The 13,736-nt window shown below is 40.2% G+C and overlaps 1 protein-coding gene across 1 annotated transcript; it reads left to right on the top strand.

Annotated features, from left to right (window-relative positions):
- Positions 1–9,493: 9,493 nt before the first annotated feature.
- LOC148906228 (uncharacterized) lies at positions 9,494–10,983 on the top strand. Its single transcript, XM_089039430.1, has 2 exons — positions 9,494–10,011; positions 10,887–10,983. Exons 1-2 carry the CDS (start codon positions 9,494–9,496, stop codon positions 10,981–10,983), a joined length of 615 nt encoding a protein of 204 aa, XP_088895556.1.
- Positions 10,984–13,736: the final 2,753 nt, after the last annotated feature.

Genomic DNA, 13,736 nt, shown 5'->3' with positions numbered 1-13,736 from the left:
GTCCGATGAAGTTTTGCAAGCCGTCAGCAATTTCTCGGCTCTTTGTATCGCTGTAGTACATCATTCTAAAGGAAAATGTAGTTACTTGAAGACATTGTGCGATTCTTTAGGCGAAGAGATTGATGCAGCCTGTAAGGAAAACGAGGAGTTAGTTCAGACCCGCCAGTCTCTTGAAAATCAACTCGAAGAAAACACTACGAAACTTACAAGAGAGAAAGAATCGATCAGTGAAGGCTTGGAACAAGCGAAAGAAGACCTGTCCACCGCAAACAAAAAGAATTTGGAGCTTGTTGCAGAATTAAGAGAGAAAAATACGAAGATCGAAGACCTGGAGACGAAACTCGAGCAATTATCGCCATCACAACCTTCAAAGGGCCCGACAGATAAGTGTCAAAGGACAACTCCAACTCCTACATGTGTGGGGAAGGGACTTCCCTCCGATTGGTCAAAGATCTGTAAAAATTTAACGCCCTTCAACCCTGAAATACGACCAAATGCAGGCATTGAAGAGTTTATAGCCACCTTAAAAAGTAAGTTATCAGTGAGACAACCACCCTACAGTGATGATGAAAAGCTAGCTATAGTAAAGATGGTTGTTGAGGGTACTGCCAGTATGCAGATACAGAGTTATTCACCAGAGATACGAAGTGACTTTGACAAACTTTGTGGACAGTTGGAAAAAGATTTCGGCAGATTCTCCTGTCAAGAGGCTGCAATTGAGGCCCTGCGAGGTAAAGAAGGCAGGCAAAAACCAACAGAAACACCCAGTGAATTTCTTCGCAGACTAAAACGACTATCAACAAGAGCTTTTGGATTTCGAGAAAGAGATGATGTTCAGCTAAGACTTGCATTTGTGGATGGCCTCCAACCTCACATTCGTCAACAGCTTGAGGCTTTAGCCCTCAATAATCTGGATGATCTCGTTGCAAAGGCAGAGATCTTCTATCACAAGCGATCACGCCCCAAGGAGCTCCAAGTGTGCGAGGTGAAGGACAGAGCAAGCCTTAACTTGGAGGGAGGAAGTGGAAGTAGAAAGACTTGGTCAAACCCCAGAGACAGTTTCAAGAGACAGAGGAAAGGTGATTGTTTTCGCTGCGGAGAAGCAGGACACTATGCTAGAGACTGTCAGAGAAGTGATGGAAAAACATCTAATGGATCAACCACAGGGATACCAACTCCAGCCGTTCAAAATCCAAGAGTTGAATTACCTACTGCTCAAGCTCAGCAAGATGGATTTATGGATTATCTAAAGCAGATAATTGATGGATATGAGCGACAGAGAGCACCCCCTAAGCCCCAAGCACCTGTAACAAAGGAACAAGTTTCAACCTCATCTGGACAGTGAAGGGAGGAGATACATGTGGCTCCCACAGTTGTTGAAGAGAAACATCCTGAAACTAATCAGACACATGAAGTAAGTGACAAGATAAGTGACGTACAAGCAGATGAGGATAATATGTCTAATGGAACTAACCCTGACATGGAAGTACAGTCTAGTATTGATGAGTCTAGTAGTAATGACGCAGATGGTGAAAAGCCTGAAGGAACACTGAATGCTGATGAGAGTCTACCGGAGACAATTCATGCTAGAAGCCTAGATGTAGATGGGTTAAATGGAAAAGGCATGGAATCTTCACCAGAAGTGAATTTAATCGAAAATAGTGACTGTGTATCTGATGACGTTCTGGGAGTTTTGACATTTCAGCGAGAGGGAGGCTGTCCTCATTTCACTGTTACCATAGAAACAGGTACAGATGTGTTGGCACCCTTAGACTTAGGAGCAGAAGCCACTATCATAACAAGGGAACTTTTTGAGCAGTTGTTGTTAAAGAATCCATGCCTAAAGCTGATTGATGGATGTGCAAAGTTGTACAACGCAAGTAATGGAAGAGTCAAAACATATGGTAGATGTTGGCTCAATCTGAAATTTGGAACTCGGGTGATCAGGCACCCAGTCTATGTATGTGATGTAAACACCCCTTTGTTGGTAGGGGCTGACATTTTGTGGAGATTATGTTGTGTCATTGATCTATTCAATGGTGTTCTTAGAAGTTGTACAAAGGATGTTGCACAGTTTGCTCAAGGATGGAAAGGAATTAACACTGTTCAAGTTGTCCCCCAAGTATGTGACGTGGAAGTACTGGAGACTATAACTGTCCCTAAGTTGACTGAGGCCCAGCGCATTAAGATGAGAGTCGCTAAGAATCAAGACATCAATGGAAAGGATGGGACAATACAAGGTACGGTGTGTCTTTATGAAATGGGACTAGAGATTATAGACTGTGTTGTGTCTACTAGCAAACAATGGTTTTGGATTTATGTTAGAAACACACAACATAGAGACATTATTCTTCACCGAGGCAAGAGGATTGGCAAAGTAGTAGCTATTGACACTCCCACGTTTGACACAAGTATAATGATTATCGGAGACAAGCCCTTAGGAAAGCAAGATACTGTGCAGGTTCCCAATGATTGCGAAGATGTACCAGAATGGCTAAACGTAAGACATGACACTGGTACTTTCCATGTAAAGAGGTTGATGATTCAGGACAGACCACTGAGGAGCGAAGATATTGAAAGTTGTCTCTCGGACCAGACCGGATTAACAGTGACATTAAAAGGTCTTGATTCAACAGAGAAGATGATTAATGTTGTTACACATTCTCCAAACTATAATGGTGAAGTAGAGAAAGCTGAGGAACAGATGGAGATTGGTTTAAATTCAGCGGAAGCTAACATCGATGAGCAAATAAAAGATGCAGTGGAAAATGCAGATGCAGCAGATGAAGGTCAGAAAGAACAATTATTGAATATATTATCAGAGTTCAAAGGTACATTTACTAAAGGCAAGAATGATGTTGGAAGTACAAACCTACATGAAGTTGAAATTCCCATTAACAATGCAGGGGATCCCATATATACTAAGCAATATAAGATCCCATGGGCTGCTTATGATAGTTTAAAGAAGATAATTGCAGAACTGGAATCTAATGACATTATAAGACCTTGTAATAGTACCTACAATTCACCAGTGTGGCCTGTTCTAAAACCAAATGGCACATGGCGAATGTGCATAGATTTCAGGAATCTTAATCGTAAAGTACCTATATCTAGATGGCCTATGGGAGATATAGACTATTCACTGTCACGGTTGAAGAGTTCAAAATACTTCACTACACTTGATGTTGCAAATGGATTTTGGACTATACCAGTAAAAGGAGATGATCAACATAAGTTAGCTTTCACCTTTGATGGTGCACAGTATACGTGGACGCGCCTACCTTTTGGCTATGTCAATAGCCCTGCTGAATGGAACATTTTCTTACATAAAGTACTTCCAGATGTTAGAGATAGACACTTGTCATTGTTTGTTGATGATGTTTTAGCTAACAGTGATGACTGGGAAGAACACTTAAGTCAACTAAGATATGTGTTTGAACAGTTTTCTAAAGCAGGTGTTAAAGTCCCTCTTCGTAAATGTCAGTTTGCAAGGTCATCAGTGGATTATATGGGTTACCACTTATCATCAGAGGGAATGTCACCACAGGCAAAGAAGACTCAGGTAATACAGAACTTACCTGATCCCAAGAATCAGTCACAACTGCGCAGTATTTTAGGAACACTTAATTTCTATAGAAGATTCATAAAGGACTATGCTAAAATAGCTGAACCATTGACAAGACTTCTTCGAAAGAATGTAGAATGGGAGTTTGGAATCAATGAACAGACAGCATTAAACAAACTTAAGTCGAGCCTTTGTCAAGCACCTATACTGGGTTACCCACAGTTCTTTGAGGGAGCCGAGTTCATTGTCGAGTCTACATGTTCAACTGAAGCCATGAGTGCTGTCCTGTCACAAATGCAAGGAGACAAACTCAGAGTTATTGTGTATGCAAGCAAAAGCTTGTCACCTGCAGAGAAACTGTACAGTGAGTGTGAGAAGCATTGTTTGGCAACTACGTGGGCAATCTTACACTTTAAACCATACTTGTGTGGCCACCATGCCATTGTGAAGACTTCGCATCATCCAGTAACATTTCTAGCTAACAAGAACAATCAACTGTCTACTCGTGTTGGAAAATGGGCCCTTGTCTTGCAAGGTCAGTCATTCGAAGTACAATATAAGAAAACCCTCAATATGAAACATGTTGAGGGCTTGGCAACATTGCATGATTGTAGTTCAGAACCCAATGATATAGACACATTAAGACATCATAAATGGGACTCAGAACTTTGTGCAAACATGAAATGTGTGTATGCTGATGGATGTTCATTTACGGACGAAAATCAAAAAATTAGAGCAGGTGCAGGAGTTTATTGGCCTGAGTTGTCCCAATTCAGTCAAGGATATCATCTTGGAAACCAGACATCACAGTATGCAGAACTATCAGCTGTTTTAATTGCACTAATACAAGCCATTGAATTTAATCTTGAAGAAATTGTTGTGTGTACAGACTCTGAGTATGTTGCCAAGACATTCTTAGAATATTTACCAAGATGGAGACAATGTGGAATGCTAAACAGTAAAGGAAAACAAGTGAAAAATGCTGCTATCATTTCAACAATTGAATCATTGGTCACACAATCACAGATTGATGTTTACTGGAAAAAGGTGAAAGGCCACTCGCAAGAGGTTGGACAAGATAAAGAAGGAAATGACCATGCTGACAGTCTTGCTAAGGAAGGAGCTAAAGATGGACAGAAGTGGGAATTAGATCCAGCACTCATTCCAGATAAATTCCAAAATGTGATGACTGTAACCTTTGAAGGACGTCAGAATCACAACCTGGACAACCAAAGAATCACAAGTGACAACGACACAGGTATCCCAATCAATGCTAGTACATATGACCTATATCCAGAAGAACCCAGTGAGGACCTTGTACAGGCACAGAATAAGGATCCAGACATTGGTCCTCTGAAAGAGTTAATAGAGGGTAAAGTTCAAGAACTCTCATCTGAGATTCTTAAGAACAATAGAGAACTGAGGTTGATGCATAACAGGAAAGATTCCTTCACAGTCGAAAGAGGATTATTGATGTTCATCAAAGATCAAGAGGGTTGCAAGCATAAATATGTTGTGATACCAAAATGCTACCGAGATCTTTATATGTGGCATATTCACGACCACCCCACTTCAGGTCACAGAGGAATTGATAACACTTATACTATTGCAGCTCAATCTGCGTACTGGATTAATATGTATAAGGACATTAAGGATTATGTACAACGCTGCATGACTTGCTGTAAGCATCTTCCCAAGAAGTGCATGTATAAGTCACCTTTACGTCCCAGACTTGCTAAGTCACCATGGAGTCATGTGATGATTGACTTTGTTGGACCACTTGTTAAAAGCCCCAGAGGAAATGAGTATTGTTTAGTACTTGTTGATTTGTTCTCTAAATATGTAGAAGCTCTCCCCACAAGGAATATGGAAGCAGAGACAGTTGCAAGAATGCTAGTTCATCACGTCTTCAGTAGATGGGGACTACCTACCAAGCTGTCATCAGACCAAGGTACTCATTTTACGGGTAAAATTGTACAAGAACTTTGTAAAATGCTTGAAATCAAACAGAATTTTCACATATCATGGCACCCCGAGTCTGGAGGAGCAGTTGAAAGAGCAAACAAGACCATAATGGAAGTACTAAAGAAGTATGTAGAAGGAGTTGGAAGGGATTGGGACTTGACTTTGCCATTAATACTAATGGCCTTGAGGTCAACACCTCATGGCTCTACAGGAGTGTCACCGCATGAAGTAATGACTGGTCGTCGAATGATACTACCACACCACTTAGTCTTTGCATATCCTGAAACTGCTGGTGGATATGACTCTGAGTATTCTTATGTAATTGAACTACAAGAGAATCTTAGACATACATTTGCCTTTGTGAGGGAGAACATTGAAGCAACTGCCAGAGTTAACAAGAACATTTATGACAGGAAGGCTACTAGCAAAGAATATGAAGTTGGTGATAAAGTTTACTATTTCCAGTTCCTGAACAGAAAGAAGCAAAGAAAGAAGTTTCTCACATGCTGGAACGGTCCTTACAGAATAACATACAAGGCTTCCTCGGTGGCCTACCAAATCAATGTGAATGGCAAGAGGAAGTGGGTCCACAGCAACCAACTAAGACCCTATTTTGGACCAGCACCTCTACAAAGTACAGTTCAGGATAATCTGACATCACCTGCACCTCCAACCATTCCCTCATTAACTACTGAAGACACCGAAGACAGTGGAGATGGTGATCCAGAGCAAGAGTGCACTCAAGAACCAGGGGAGGGACCCCCTGTTGCAGACAAAGTACCTGATGATGGGAAGAGGACTAAGAAGAACAGAGAGGCCCACATCAACCAAGAGAATGTTCTACCATCAAGACTACGTAGTGGGCACAGCAAAACATAAACATTTGAACATTTTAAAGAACTTTAATATGAAGTTGACACTTATCCTTGTTTACATTTTTGTTACTGTTATTGATCATGTGTTTATATGGAGGAAACACCCAGGGGAGGACCCCGTGGTTTTCCTCCAGAGGGATTGTAATAATGCTTTTTGGGCTTCCTTTATAACCATGATGCTTTGCGAGGAAGGGGGTGAGAGTTTTTTTTGGCCGTGAGAGTGTTTAGTGGTGAGCGTGGTTTCGTGACATTAAAAAGCGTTGAGATTCTTCCAATTCGTCTTGTTACAGTTAGAACATAAGTTATTAGAACCACAATCGTATGATATTGCGCAAACAATCATTTGGCGGTTGCTACACGAGAAACCCGTTAGATAGACTAAAACATCACAGAGAGCAGCGCCAAAAAGAAGAAAATAAATACATGTACTAAGACATTTATGGCAATAAATAAAGATTAACTTTTTTATGAAATTGCCACGACCTTGTAGCGGAATAATGTTAAGTTACTTTACTTACATCTGATTCTGTGTTTGCGTCCTCTGAATCCATTTTTCTGGCAAGTCAAGAACACCGCGCGTGGTGAAACTGGATTAAAAAAGGTACTCTACACCTCCCAATTCTATCGGTGATTAGGTGTTGTGAATAATTCAAGTGATGATGCAAAGACTACTCTGATAACAGATGACGACTAGTATTATAACTAGTTTAGACTGCGTCGGTGATATTAAAGTTAAAACAAAGGTGTCGTGGTAGATAATCTTTTCTCCGTAATAAGAACAAGAGTAACTGACGTTTCGGACGTTAGTCCTTCGTCGGAGTCAATGATAACTCTGATGACATTCGACTTGTGCGTCTTATTATTATTATTATTTTTTTCGATCTTTTTCTTACCAGTAAATGCTACAAGTATTGTCAAACATTTAAAAAAAACACACACACACACACGAGAGAATTACTTTTTGGAAAATCTTATTACCAACTTTTTTATTTAGCATCTCATAGTTATCGTCCCTTGACAAAAAGACGGCATGAATACAAGTGTCAAAAGAGTGACAATACACAGCATCAGTAGCTTTATTATCAAGATACCGATGTTACTTGAAGTGAGACAAAGAGCTACCCTACTTTTTAAAACTGGCGATAAAACGAAGTGAACACTTATATTAAGTAAACTGAATACATCATACTGTTTTTGATGAAAGTTCAAATGTTCTTTCATCTATGAAACGGTAACGGTAATGGAATCTTGTTTCTTATTATATGTATGCCCATGGTTATTCATTGCTTTGCAATGAGTCATTTCCGTTAGAAGTGTCACCTCTAAAAACAATGAGGGTTTCAAAGTTTACAAAATTACAGGTATTGCTAAAGCATAGAACATTTCCGTTAGAAGTGTCACCTCTAAAAACAATGAGGGTTTCAAAGTTTACAAAATTACAGGTATTGCTAAAGCATAGAACATTAGCTAAAAGGTATATCATACGAGGGAAAAATATATATATATATAGCTATGGATCTTAGGAAAAAAAACTAGATTATAATCTTAATAACTAAATGGTAATAATAATCAAATACAAAATAATCATGATCATGTATATATTAGATCAGAACGTATACATACTGTATATGTAGGACGTTATAATGACAACATTTCAAACATAGGTTACTGTTGCTCGCAGAATAACCTTAACTTAAAAATTCTATTTTCTTGTTCGAAGTCTCTTTGATATTGGGGTTGGGACATCTTCACCAGCAGCTATTTCTTCATCTGCCACTTTTTTTTTATCGCCTAAACGAAGTATTGCACGGAGGGTTGGCATCTCCTCTGGAACTTCCATTCCAAGGGCCTCTCTGCATTTTGGACAAGGCGTGCCACATTTATGACAAACAGGTATATTTTCATACCAGGGCATTGTGGCTGGTGGAGCTGTGTATGAATTGTCTTTTTCAGGAAAGGAAAAGTTTTTCCTTCTCCATTGGTCTTGGCACCAATCTACCAATTGCTTGGTCGCTCTATCCCCAAGGGACCAGCTACCCATTGCTTTTCTAGCAGCATCTTCTTGCAGTGCTTGCTGAATATGCTGAAATGCTGGCATTTCAACGAGTTTGCAAACAAAATTTGCAATGACTTCATGCACCTTCCAAGTAAAAGTGATCTTCTCTCCTCGTGCACAGCCTGACATTATAAGAAATTGCCATACAGCAATGTCGTATAGCGGCCTCAGAAATGCCAAAGGATTGCTTCGGGGCATGTCTTCCTATTAACTCGGGAGGAAAGTGGTAGGTAGTTGCAAGGGAGAAATCTGTAATGAAAAGATATCTATTATTCGAAATGTAAAAAAAGGTTTGCATACGTATACATGTTTAAACCAGTACTTAGTGCTAAATTAGGCCAAATTTGGAAAAACAATCGCAAACGAAATGCCACCGTAAACGTACCATTAGTTTGTTACGCTCGGCGGCGTTTTTATTTATTTATTTTGTTAAAGTTATTAAAGTGCGCTTATATACAGGAGTGGTGCGGTTTTATTCCATGCAACCCTCCTACTGTGAGATGTAGTGCAGATGATCTTCGACTGCCGCGCAATATGAACATAGCTTGCTGGATTGCTTTCTGGACAGCTTAGTCGCGAAAAAAATAACCCTTTTTTTATTATTTTTGGCTCACCGGATCAAACAGGGAGCTCAATAGTGGTTCAATGTGCTCGTCGCAACATCATCAAACCATTAACCTTTCATCGTTGTTATAGACTTAGGCATAACAAAAAAAATTCATCCATGTCTTTGAATACCTTTGATGCGCTCCAAGTTAAAGCGGTCCTTACCTTCTGAGTTGAGAAATACTAGTATATATTCGACTTTATGATTGCTTCTGTGGTTCTAGACGTATACTTTTGGGATCTAACACGCTCGATAATATTTACACGTGATGACTTAACTTCGGCGCGAGACTGAACGAATCATCTCTTAACCAATCAGAACGCTGTACGTCTAATATTTTATTCATCTTACATCACTGATGTAACCGCACACGCGGTTACGATTTTGAACTTTTTAAAATTTTTTTACAGTTTTGTGTTGTTGTGATGGCTTCCAATTCAGATCAAGCTGCTTGTCAATCGACATCATCTAAGAAGAAGGTTTCAGAAGCTATCACAGACTTACTAGATTTGGCAATTTTTTCGTTTGCTTGTCAGTCTGGCCTACGGTCATATCACAAGGTTCGAGGCGATCCGGTGATCGAAGGTGTGTGTGCGTTTTTTGGTCGCCTTCTTCAGTGCTCAAGCCCCGTAACGCTACAAGTTTACGAAGAAGTTGCTGCCATAAGATTTGGTGGTTGGGAACCAGGATCTGCCCCATCAAAAGAGCTCCTTACTTTGGTGTCTTCCAGAATGAAGACGCTGAAAAGTAAAGGCGAAATAAAGGAGAGCGACAATCCCGAAGTGCCGAAGCTGTTGCTGTTGAAGAAGGACAAATATTTTGAGGACGCAGACAGGGTGAAGACACGGTACTTCCCTAAGTGCTGGCGCTGTGGCGATCGTTGCGATTTCTGTCGCAATAAAAGGAATGCTTTCCCTAAGTATCTGGATAACTTCAATGTTGAGTAAGTTACGCATATTAATTTCCTCGTATCAAAATGAAAGCACACACTTTTTTGATCGAAATTTTCAAACAATCTTTTAAGGAATACCGCACATGATACAATAGAAACACAAAATGATGAATAGCATGAATATCGCTTAAGGTAGCTCCATATAGTTAATTTTTACCGCAAGGGAAATATTAACGAGTTTTATGATGGCGCGAGCTTTTAAAGCCACGAAAAACAAAATAAAGATGGCGGTGCGCCAAGCAGTTTCAAAAAATGTCGTAAAATTACTTTTATTTTGAAATTTGGCGGTAAAATGTCTTGAAATTTTTACAGTGTTTTTTCGATATCAAAAGCAATTAGCTTGCAAAATGTGTAGCGAGTTCTAACGACAGAATGTTTTTAATTGTGAAAAGACAGAATGTTTTTAATTATGAAAAGACAGAAATTGCGTTAAATTCAAGGTTCTTTCGTTGGGATACTTAAGTCGCGGTGTCAAATGATGAAATAAGTAGTATGATTTCAAAATTAACCGCGAAAAACTCGAGCTTTAATTTTTTTTATTACAAAAAAGCCTCAATTAAGACTAACGTTACGTTGCTATGGCGACCCGTCATGTGATATTTTTTTGTAAAAACTGAAACCTTGATTTACTAATATTAATACAATGCGCAAAAACGGGCCAAAACATTTTTTTTTTTTTTAATACAGCAATATGTAACATGTACCTCAAAAGCCTTTTAACTATATGGAGCTACCTTAAAGATAATGAATTTTCAAAGTCCCATACACTGTTTACTGGATATATTGGAAGAACAATATTGCTTTATCACTGTTCGTGGTAAGAAACTATAATATATGGTTTTAAAATATATCTCCCTTTTACATAGCATTGCCTCTCCTTTCCTTGGAGTTTTGGAAGATATGCTCGGAGAGCATCAGAGAACCACGGACGATGAATCTGATGTGGATGGCGCCGTTAAGTAGTATAGGGAATGGGGGTTCCAGCGCAATCTCAACACGGGGCAAGACCCGTGTCAAAAATCCACCTACGGACGACCCCCACTCCAAGTGTGGTTGAGGGCAACAGCGCACTTAAATATGTTAGTCTATATATGGAGTGCGAAGAATGTAAGAAGTTCGTTAACGACTTTTGCATAATTTGTCTAAGACCTAAAGTTATCATACCTAAGCCAGAACCCTTTTGGTGTTGTGGTAAGAAAATGCAAATAGAAGACGACACGTCAGCACAGTGTTACGAGTGTGGTAAGAATATTCGTAATGCCGTACCAAATGCTACCAGAGAGCAGTATTACGCCAATGGAGGTCGTAAGAAAACGCCATATAAGAGAATAAAATACTTCAGGGACTGGATGAGTCATATCCAAGGTTTACATCCGATATATTTAGACAACGAAGTAAAGAAGAAAATCATAGACCATTTAGAAGAGCCAACCCCACAAAGTCTACGGAAAACGTTGAAAAAATTAAAACTAGGGAAATATTACAAAGCTATTCCCTATCTTTTGTCTGAAATTACCGGTAAGTCTATTCCTGAGGTTTCTGATATGACAAAAGCCGAGTGGATGTTTTGTCGGCTGAATAAGGATATTCCTTATTATCCTGACGTAATTTACGAAATATTTTATAAAATAGACCCCAGTCACCCGCTGTTAGAATGGATTCCGAGAAGATGATTTTACACAAGTTTTTTCACATTTGTGTAATATTTTGTGAAAACGATGCAGGCTGTGTAATATTTTGTGAAACTAATTTGCATATGAACCAGACAGCCGGCGTTCAATATGTAAATAGAATCCTGTTTTGCTTCCGAGAAGATGATTTTACACAAGTTTTTTCACATTTGTGTAATATTTTGTGAAAACGATGCAGGCTGCGTAATATTTTGTGAAACTAATTTGCAAATGAACCAGACAGCCGGCGTTCAATATGTAAATAGAATCCTGTTTTGCTTTTTTCAAAGCAGATGTTTACTGAGCAAGCTTTCTTTGAAGCTCTTCTTTTGCCTCCTGGTAGATCTTTTTGCGAGATTCCTCGGAAAGATCTTTTACGACTGTTTTTTTGTTCCTTATGTCCGACTTTAGTTTCTCGTATTTGTCTTCTTCGGTCAGAATAAGCGAGAATTCTACGTCGTCTATCTTTCTGTCACGCAAAGCCTTTGAGACAAGGTCGGTAATAGTATTTACTTTAGCCCTAGACAGAGCTATTGTCGTGTCATGCTTGGATATTTTCGTGGATAGCTTTTTCATAATACCCGTAGCAACAGCCGAGATAATACCACAGGCTGCCCCAACGCCGGCCAAAGGAACTCCAACGATTATTCCCGGCCCAGTAAGCGAAGTAGCAACGCCGGAGCCCGTTAACACAACAGATATAGACCCCAAAGTTATCGAAATCTTATGTAGCGTACTCCGGGCTCTAACGTACTTTTTTCTAACTTTTTCATAGTGTTTTGCCTGCCCTTCCAAGTAAGCCAGGATTAAGTTCGCTTTATTCAGACGAAAGTTTTCGGCGTTTAGTTCGTTAGGTGTAGTATAGGGAACATCTGGGTACAACTGAGGTGCTGATGGTATAACATCCATTATATATACTAATGTACGACGCTTTTGGGAATGATATACAGGAGCAGCCACATCACGACAACCGGGATTACTGGAACTGGAGGGCCTTTAGGAAGATGTTTCCGCATGCAGACCCTAGTAAGTTCAAAAGGAGACCCGATGGGATTTACTTCAACGGCTCCAGGATGTACAGCAACGAGGATTTGAAGCCTACGCTGGTTAATCAAATAGACGATCAACTGAAGCATTCGCCAATGCATAAGCCAACGCCAGCGCCAACGCATGTTGAACCCGGTTGGTCAAAGGAATTATTGCTGGGTACCAGTACTTATCCGATACCCGCGGTGTCATTCGATAAACACCCAAGCCTGGACTTAACGTTGAACATGCGGGTCTCTAACAATCATTCCTTTCCGTTAAAGGTGCGAGATATCTTCAAAGACGTACCCATTAATCATACCACGGCGAAAGAAGCCCACGAATGGTTAAGTGGTCCTAACATGCGTTATTGGCTGCAGCAGTTGAACTTTGCAGTTTGGTGCGCTACTGGCGGCTGCGGTGTGAGCGCGAACTTGATGAAAAATTCGATATTTATGTTTCATTTTCACTTTACGGTCAGAAGAATACTACGTGAAATGGGTGTTATTGCGCTGCCGGGAGATGCCACGTTTTATCCAAGAGATAATAAATACAACGTTCCCGCGTATGATAGGCTTTGTAAGGAGTTTGGTGTTGTAGGGAAGGATTTCCGATGCACTACGGGCGCTAACAATGGGCTGGGGCATATTTGGGCTTATTGGGGGATTGGTGGGCACGAGCTAAGTGATAAGGAAGTCCACGCGTTGAATTTACAATGGACCATGGCTTCCCACCCAGAAACCCACTATCGTTTGAAGAATGAGTAGTGGTGGTTGGAGGGTCCAGTTAAAGATACCAAGCAAGTTCGCGATGGACCTTTGTTCAAAGACGAGGGTGGTAAGTATGCCGGGGCTAATCCACTGATTATCAAGATTACCAACGACGAGCAAACGAAGCAATACTTTAATTTCATACCCCCAGAAGGTAAAGGACTAACCAAAGCCGGCCTTGCCCGTTTGAACCGCAGCATAGAAGCTTACGTGTATTCTATCCTTGGAGCCCAAGTAAACACCCGATCCA

The sequence above is a fragment of the Actinia tenebrosa genome, unplaced genomic scaffold (assembly GCF_029948245.1).
Source record: "Actinia tenebrosa isolate PJP-AT-01 unplaced genomic scaffold, QUT_ActTen_1.0 PGA_scaffold6__47_contigs__length_16458017, whole genome shotgun sequence".
NCBI classification, from domain to species: Eukaryota; Metazoa; Cnidaria; class Anthozoa; order Actiniaria; family Actiniidae; genus Actinia; species Actinia tenebrosa.
This window is presented reverse-complemented; position numbering and strand designations above follow the sequence as displayed.

What these genes read in the sequence shown, in the direction of transcription:
- LOC148906228 (XM_089039430.1), top strand. Translation starts at nt 9,494, where the DNA reads ATGGCTTCCAATTCAGATCAAGCTGCTTGTCAATCGACATCATCTAAG. An exon ending in CTGGATAACTTCAATGTTGA is followed by an intron (nt 10,012 to 10,886) that starts GTAAGTTACGCA and finishes CCTTTTACATAG; the next exon opens with CATTGCCTCTCCTTTCCTTG.